The sequence below is a fragment of the Rhamphochromis sp. 'chilingali' genome (assembly GCF_963969265.1).
Source record: "Rhamphochromis sp. 'chilingali' genome assembly, chromosome: 4".
Lineage (NCBI taxonomy): Eukaryota > Metazoa > Chordata > Actinopteri > Cichliformes > Cichlidae > Rhamphochromis > Rhamphochromis sp. 'chilingali'.
In genome coordinates this window covers 9589766-9598789 of record NC_137948.1, presented here as the reverse complement: position 1 = coordinate 9598789, position 9024 = coordinate 9589766, and the positions used below count along the sequence as shown (strand labels likewise).

Sequence of the window (9024 nt, the reverse complement as noted above, 5' to 3'; positions counted from 1 at the left end):
TAGTTTTTGGTACATGGGTTTCATTTTTCAGAGGTTGCTGCTAGGTAGAAATCTTAAAAGCACCCCAGAAACCCCCCTAAAGGCACATCTAAAGCTTTTTGAAACATCACGTCTTGTTTGTTTAATCTGTGCAAAAACTGAAGTGTAAAGACCCTTTTTCTCAGCTAACAAGAGGTTACGTTTTTCTTGGCGGGAGCAGAACACAGCAAACTTGCCAGACCACTAGTGGAAACCTATATTTACATACATACAGGGAGTTGTGTCAGTCATCTCATGTAATTTTAAATATTCAAGTAACATATCCCAGGTAACATTTATTAAGCCAGTGCCATTATATCAGCCACTTTTCCCCCAACAAGTTTTAAACCTAATTTCTACTTTTTTACAGAAGTTTTTTCAGGGCAGTTCACTCACAAAGCACTTATAAAATCACAAACTAAAAAAGCCAAGTTAAAAACTCATCCTAAATGTTTTTTCTTTAATTTATCATTCATAAGTAACAGTTATTACAATGATAATGTGTCGAGGCTGTCAAAATTAATTAAACATGCACAACTTTCCTCACAAAAAAAGCACTGACCTTCTCTTGTTGGTTTCGGCTCAAATAAGTTGACTATAAGTTAACAAAGACAGAAGCTAAAATTTTGGGAGACAATCAGCATGAGCTATAACCCCAAGACATTCAAAAAAGTAAATAATAAACTATACTTTTGTGTCATCCCCTAAACCTAAAATAGAAACTTTGACTGTGAGTGATGTACAGTGGCTTTAAAATAAAAAGAAACCCTCGATATGGGACTCAAGGTTTCCTTTGCCTCTTAATCAAATTTTCTTTAAATGACTCGTGGGTGAACTAATCTGGGGTCACACAGTCACGTGCACTATACTGATAAGTCATTGTGTGGTCTACAAAAAAAACACTTGCTTTAATTGTCATGCATGTGGATTTCATATTAGGATGTGCAATCGCTGCTTCATATGGGGTCAAAATATGAAAGAACAAAGTGCAGAATTGGTCCAGGTGGCAAAATCACTTGTTGCAGTGTCCCGCTGGAACTAATAAGGCAGTCCATTTTCACCCTCTAAATCCCCTGCATTGGCTAAAATGACTGATTTACAACTAAGACGTTGACCAAACTCACATAATTATGTATGTATTATATTTTACTCTTGTACAGCTGTTCTGTGTGAAGGGTGCAATAGTTTCCCATCCTGTTCGCACAAAGAACATGGGCCTGCTTGTATTAAGTCTCACAGGTAAGAGTCAAAGCCAGAACTCTGCTTTGGCTCATTAGGACGATAATCAGATTTGAGGCCTGAAGTCTGTAAAACTATACTGTTAACAATATTATTCTGATTTAAAGTGTAGTTATCAAGGCTGATTTGCCGGAGTTACCTAAATTTACTTTCACTTGCAGCATTGTGAGGGCTAAGATATACAGTAGAGATTTAGAAGGCAGTTTATGATTGTGTGTTTAGTCGGTCATTTCTCTATTTATGATTAATGCTTTATCTGCACACACAAGAGCAATAAAAAGTCAAGAAGAGGGGTTTGAAGTAACATTTGTTTCACATTTCTCTGTATTTCTCCTCACGTCTACAAATGACATTGGGCTGACTTTTTTAAGTCTGCTTAAAAATATTAATTATACTGTACACTGAAACCTTTTTTCACTGTATTTGTTTCTCCTTTATTCTCTAATGTGTTAGCTAAAAATAGGGGGTCAACTTCCTAATGTGCTTGTGATGTAAAAAAGCTGGCGACAAAGTCTCCAGAAATTATTCAACTCAAAAATATACCAAAGTTCATCTGAAGCAAACATGAAGCTTTATCAGTCCAAGTGACAAAGAAATGATATAACATTTTTTATATAAAATCCTCCTGAAATTTTGAAGGCAGGCAAAAGTTACATGACAGCAAGAATGACATATAAAAATATATCTGATTTTTTTTTTTAATTAAATGAGTCCTAATTTTATTTTATATGTTAGATTGCAAGGGGTCATTCGTTCAGTTGTAGATTTTATACTTGAAAAGCTGCGTTTGAAGTTTCCCATTTTACCCATGAGACAATTATGCAACAGTGATCTTCCCTTGAAGAAAACGCTGCTGCTTTGCTGTCACAAAGAATAATTACAATATAAGTGCATGATGTAGTGTATGAAACTATCCTCTGCAAGTAGCACACATGGGCCAGGACACACTTCTCAAAATCAAACCATGATTGTGAAAAGTTGTGGAAGAGTGATTTTGAGTGAGAGAGCATTTGTATCCATGGCAAAGGCTTTAGATGTTATGTGAAAACCATTCTGTGTCATGCGTTCACATGGAATACATATTACTTACATATGTAGGATGAAAAAGTACATCGAGGTGTGTCCTGAGGGACCACCAAACAACCTCTAACCTGCAGTCAGGGAATAGGTTAATGTAACTGTAGCTTTTCTTAAGTACATGCCAAGGATTTTTTTTTTCAAGGGGACATTTCTGCTTTTAGAAAACAAAGTGCACTGACTGCAAGATCAAAACATGTGCGTGAATAAGATTAATGTGTAAGACTGTGATTAAACGCTTGGTTTAAAAGATTTTGAAGGGCCTGTTTTTATTAGATTTCTGTAGATCAGGTCTACCAATTTACCCGCAAATAAGCCGATTTTTTCGTGACAGGATCTAGTTTATATTTCATCTCATAAGGTGTTTAATTATAAAGTCAACTCATTGATGAATGCGGTGTTTATGGATTTGCAACCAAATAGTTGCAGGCTAAGTAACTTAACAAGTATTCGGTTTCAACTTGGCTCCAGGCTGAACGCTCCGCCTGCTCTCACCGAGGATATTGACTTTCCCGCAAGTTAAAGTATTTAAATGTAGAGGGAGACAGATGCTGTATGCGGACTGGAGGCAACCACAAGAAATACACGTGTGGGAGGAAGGTTGAAGCAGGAGCTTTACTATCTGCGCATCTTATAGAAAGACAGTTGTGGTGACATTGCTTGAAAACTTTAAGCAAACGGAGCGGCGCTAGTATTCGTGATATTCATTCACTAGTTTTCCTTCATATCGAATCACCTTTCTTTTTAGGAAACCCACGGTAGGCTACGCATCTTATCGCTGGTGCGTAAAGATCGGTGCGTAAAACTAAAACTCTTCACTGCGGTGGCAAAGCAAGTCAAGTGGGATTCATTCTACTTTAAATCTTCATTGTTGAACAACTGAGTGTCACAAAGAGGATTTAATGGAGGTGGTTTGGTGAAAGCGACGCTTTCTCGGGACTTTAAAGTTTGGATTAACGCTTTTAAATCGTCCATTTTTTCCCCCTATCCTATAAGTAGAATGGAGCGTAGATGCCGTACCTGTATGGGACCCTGACAGTTTTGGATCTCTTAATTGCCACGGGTATCACTTTCTATGCGTAACAAGAGGGGGATAAAACTGAGCTGAAATCCCCTTCAGGAGCAACTTTATTTCCGAGAGCTTCCAGCAGCGAATCAGTGGAGTATTCATGAAGCAATATTTGAACTATTACAAGATGAGGCTGAGAACTTCGAGGTTAGGTTATCTGTAAGTAAAACATCTTTTTTCATGTAGCTCTCTGTGTAAATCATACATTCTGAGCAACAAGTTAAAGCTTTTAATTGATTTTGTCTTTGCCGCAGGTTACTTCAGTTCACGGCGCTTTGCTTTTACGCACAGGTAACGCACACTTTCACTTCAATAAAAAAAGACACTAACGCTGCATAAAGTTCTATAGGCTAATTAATTTGAACAAAACTTAACAGGTACCAAAGGCGCAGTGCTTAGCAGCTTATAGCCCACTCCCTCCACCTCTCCAATAGGCTGCAATAACAATGAAAACATTTTATTATGAGTGCTATGGCAATTGGCAACAATTCAAACATCTTGAAAAGCGGTAAGCTCCAGCCTAAAAGGTAATTGTTAAAACACATGTGGACGGCGAACGGCTGAAATGAGGGGAAAAGAGAAAGTCATGAAGGGGTGAAAGATCAACGGTGGTAAAAAAAAACAACCTACAGAGTGAAATGTCATCCACGAGGTTTCTTGAAAGCATCTCCGAAAAGACTCATAATAACCCAATTTTATTTTGGGTTTATTTAAAAATGACTAATGCTATGATGAACTGTTGGCAGGGGCCTTGGCTCAGTGACTTGACGGGCTTTTTATTTCCAGACAGGTGAAATAAATATTTTGCCTTGACGTGTTCGGGGTGTTTTTTTTCTCGACAGAACACCGTGCAGTCCCCTCCGAATTTCAAGCACCACGTTACCGAGCAGAGCCGGCTATCGGACCGGATGAGCCGCAGGCTGACCCGAACCTACCAGCTGTACAGTCGCACCAGCGGGAAACACGTCCAGGTCCTGGCCAACAAGAGGGTGAACGCCAACGGAGAAGACGGAGCGGCACACGGTTAGATACAAGTGATCGCTAAATAAGACCAGCAGGGAGGACTAAATCTTATAGTTAAAAAAACAAATATATATTTATATATTTTGGGGATTTATTTTTAAATAGTTGCTGAATAGTCTCACTTAACCATTAACCTTTCCAAATTTACGCATGCGATAATGTATTTAGGCTCACTGTAGTTTATGCAATAAATAGGTAGTTAAACGATGCACATATGTTAATCCGTTCAGGGGAATCACTTTTTATTGTCTCTAAAATGATCGAGCGACTTTACTTCTTCAAGCCCGTGTATTATGGCCAGATCAGTCAAACCCCATGACAGTTAAAGGCCATCGTTTCTTACATTTCAGTGCCTTTAAACCTCAGGAAAACAGTAAAATACGAAACATGTTCACCTTACAAACACCGGAATTGTTTAAGTTCAATGGCGCGCAGGACGGTGTTGAAAAGCAGCATAAATTATGTCATTTTTGGCCGCCTGTGGAAAACCGTTTGAGCCAGTAGAAACAGAAGCCACAGTTGCAAACATTGTTAGTGGCATCAGTGTTGCCATCTTTTATGTCTTGTGCAGATGAATTCTTTCTTAGTGTGTTGGTGTTGCAGAAAGTCTGTGACACCTGTTATGATGGACTTCAGCAGGGACATTTTTCTTAACATTTAACTGGAGGAAAAAAGATCTTAAACTTAAAAGGAAACATAATTTCTGTCACCAAAATTTTGGTGCGTCTAGGCATCTTTCCACCACAACCGCCACCATCCATCCACCTCTCAATGCATGATGCCTGCTACTTGGAGGCTGGTTTTATGAGGAATTTTCATTGCTTTACACTCAATGTATGACTCAGTTTACAAGGAGCGGTGAAGTCAGCATCTTCACTTTATACCTTTTCCTCTCCAGTCCTCTCCTGTGTGCACTTTTGTCTTTTAAATTTCTTTTGCCTAGACTCACATTCACAGAGAGAGCAAGAGTCAGCCATGCATACACTCTCCACACATCCTAAGTGGGTGTCACTGTTGTAACTGGCCCAAATCTGACCGTTGCTCTGTGCTCGGTGGTTGTGTCTCTGACCGCAGTATTCACTCTCTCCTTTATCCCCAGTCTGTGCTGCATCACAGCACAGCATTTACAGACATTCGAAAACAATCACGCCGTACAAAATCACTATCATTTGATGCTATTTTGGAAGGTTAGCATGCTTTGTTAAAGGTGGCTGCTGGATTACAAAAAAGGGCTTAGAGAGAATTTATGTCATCTTTAGTAGACTGGTCATGATTTTTTTTTTAGAAGACTTTGATTTTCTTTAATGCTGATGATACATTTTCATATTCTTTCTGCCATGCATTAAAAAAACCCAGAAAAAAGAAATGCAGAGGTCGTTTGTCTGCATGCTTGCACCGTGACCTGACTGTATCAACTCATTATACGCATTTGCTTTCTTTGTCTATGCAGCTAAACTGGAAGTGGAGACGGATTCTTTTGGAAGTCGCATTCGTATTAAAGGGGTGAAGACAGGATATTACATATGTATGAACAAGAAGGGGAAGTTGATCGGCAAGGTAATCTGGAAATAATAGTTCTGTGGCTGCATAAGACGACAGCGACATTGTGAAGTGTTCCTTGGAAATGTATTTTGCAGATTTCAAGCTTATGGCAATACATTGTTGAGACTCATTCAAAGCCGGAACAAATTCGGTTTTGAGAGATATTTCATTGTCTGGAAATAAAGATGGTGTTTCTGATTCCTGGAGATTGTCCAAATGTGTCTCAGCTTCTCGTGTCTTTTTCTTTCCTCAGCGGAAAGGGCGAGGCAAGGACTGCATCTTCACCGAGATTGTTCTGGAAAACAACTACACTGCACTCCAGAACGCCAAGTACGAGGGCTGGTACATGGCTTTTACACGCAAGGGCCGCCCCAGGAAGGCCTCCAAGACCAAGCAACACCAGAGGGAGGCCCACTTCATGAAGCGTCTACCCAGGGGGCACTTGCTGAGTGAGAAGAGACCGTTTGATGTTCTTCCTCTCCCTGTCCCCGCGCACCCTTTCAACAAGCGGACTAAACATTCCCACCACCAGCGCTCAGGGGGACGCTGAGGACTGAAACCACTGAGGGAGAACCGTGGATGAACCAGCACAGAAGAACCACTACAAGAGAAAACCATGTGCTTCATGCAAACTAACTTTTCCTGTCAAGTGCCAATACACTTTTTGCCTCATTTTTGGATTCGATATATAATTTTTTGTTGTTTTTTGTACTGGCTTGTATGTAAACATTGACTATCTAATCTGTTAGATTTTTTTCCAATTCAGACAAACTGTAGAACGCTTATTTTCTTATTAAATCAGGAGGCATTTAAAGTACAGGAGAGCTCAACAATAATTTCACGAATGAAAACCCTTTGTTAGAAGTTAGTCAGCTCAGCAACAAAGAATGTTTAAATGAGTATAATGAAGCTAGACACGGCAGCTATCTGTGGTTACAGCATCTGACTTTCAGCTGACATGCTATCTTGCCTTTATGAGGCCATTTTGGAGACTATGTAACCTGTTTTTTTTCTACATATATAAATATATTTTTACTGTAAAAATGTAAATTACATCAAATGATGGAAATATTTATTGTAGAGTGTATATTAAAACCACTAAAGAACGACATCACAGGCTGCTCTGGTTTTCTCTTGTGTGTTTATATTGGGATGGAAAGCTAGCGTGCGATGCTGGTATCCCCCCAAAACTGCAGTTCTCTCCACCTTCTTCTTCAAGCTGGAGACCCAGATAACTGAGAGGCAATATCTGTGACAGGCTACTGAATTCAATGTGCTCAGCAAGTGAGACTTGGGCCTGAATGGCCCAAGCTATGCATTAAAAGCGATGAGGTCAGCCCACCATTTTGGCCCAAACAAAGGTTACCACCATGTAGTTGCATTTCTCACGATCGCACACCGTAACCCTCTGATCAAATGGGCCCTTTGTGAAACCTCATATAAAAGGGCATGTTATACAATAGTGGGTTCGAATAATAACACGAGGAGGGGTCAGTTATCAAAAAGGAAGCCAGTCACACAGGGAGGGGTAAGGGGTTTTGAGGGGGGGGAGGTGGCGAGGCAGCGAAGAGGGAGTTGAGGGGTTGCAGAAAAAGCACCAGGGCTTGTGTGGCAAACTGTGGCATCAACTGAAAGAGGGGGAATGGCTGGGAATAGGCATTCGGTAATGAAAGGGAGGCAGGAAAGAAACCCTCTTCCCAGAAGCAGCTGAGCATGACCATCAGAGGCCAAATGACAGGGGAGGAAGAAGACCCTGAACAGAGCTCCCACAATGTTGGAGCTGGATGTCCAATTTGTTAGCTGTTTTGACAGTAGATGAAACTCTGAGAACAGTTAATTATTAAAGAAAATTAAGACTTCTAAATGAACGCTACTCAGCAGCAGAAACCTTCATTATGTTTAAGATAATCAGAATCAACATTTGGCACCAAGACCGAACTATCAAACGCTACGTACGAATTTATTTTTGTCATTTTGACAGTCAGGCCCCTCACAAGAATTTACAAAGCGACAGGGCCAGCTGGTTTTGAAATGTTTTCTTATATTCTTGTTCTTTCCATCTGGATGAAGACAAAGCACAATAGTGAGGGAGAGAGACCTGTGGTTTTGTCTCTGCTTTCTGTACTTGCTCTCTGGGTTTGGACAAGTGGTAAAAAATGCAAGGAATCACAGGGTTCAAACAATCTATATTTAAATGCCATTGTCTCCTTTAAACACACTACTTCTTTTGTTGTCCACTGTCTAAGTATTCCTCACCAGCAAACAATTTTTCAATTTTTCTTTAATTGAACTCGGATTAAAGAAAAAAAAATAGAGAAATACCCAACTTTAATAAACCTCATTCAGCGTACAGTATACACAAACATTTCAGTTTCTCAAAGATATAAAATCTCAGCTTCACATTCCTTCACGTTAAACAAACAAACAAACAAACACAAATTTCATAGAAATTTGAAATAAAGCTCTGCAAAAACAGTTGCATCTAATTCTTACTTATGTCTACGGCACTTTGGACATAGACCACTAAGTCAGAATCGCCTTCTCTTGTAAAGGGAAATGGTAACGCAAGTTTCAGTAATGGCTTTCAGGGTGGCCCACTACATACAAGGAACATGAGGGTATTCATTTAACACAAATGGGATGTCCTCGTAACTGTGACCTCGGAACGAACAGGGATGAAGCCTTGTGTGTTTTGAGTGTTTTACAAGGACATCAATGGAAGGAGGCCGGTAGGTTATGTGACCCCCCCCAACAAAACTTCTCCACAGTAGGTTTGGTAAAAAGAAGCAAAAACAGATTTTGACATTATTTTTTGTCAGCCAAAGAATTTGGGTTAAAAATTAAACCACAAAGTTTTTAAATCTACTAATAATATATTTTACTAAATATCACTGTATCAAACATAAATGGCTGGACACATTTCCAGACATATAATTCCACCAAATTAATTAAGACAATTAGACATTAAGCTAAGGGACAAGGCACAGTGAATCTTAATGAAGGGATTAAGTACAGAAGAAATAAATGAGAGCTCATACGTGACTGGAAAATGATGC

General features: G+C 39.5%; 2 protein-coding genes across 2 annotated transcripts in view; one reads left to right on the top strand and one right to left on the bottom strand.

Annotated features, from left to right (window-relative positions):
• Positions 1 to 2857: 2857 nt before the first annotated feature.
• On the top strand, positions 2858 to 7073 carry fgf8b (fibroblast growth factor 8b). Its single transcript, XM_080880363.1, has 5 exons — positions 2858 to 3562; positions 3658 to 3694; positions 4246 to 4426; positions 5877 to 5983; positions 6222 to 7073. The coding sequence occupies exons 1-5, from the start codon at positions 3504 to 3506 to the stop codon at positions 6516 to 6518; spliced, it is 681 nt and encodes a 226-aa protein (XP_080736489.1). The 5' UTR covers positions 2858 to 3503; the 3' UTR covers positions 6519 to 7073.
• A 1466-nt stretch (positions 7074 to 8539) lies between these two features.
• dpcd (deleted in primary ciliary dyskinesia homolog (mouse)) overlaps positions 8540 to 9024 on the bottom strand; it is a gene marked incomplete at its 3' end in the record, with an annotated part of 3474 nt that continues 2989 nt past the window's right edge. Inside the window, exon 6 of the mRNA XM_080881046.1 lies at positions 8540 to 8565. Within this exon, the coding sequence (XP_080737172.1) occupies positions 8540 to 8565 (26 nt within the window). The remainder of the gene's footprint in view (positions 8566 to 9024) is intronic.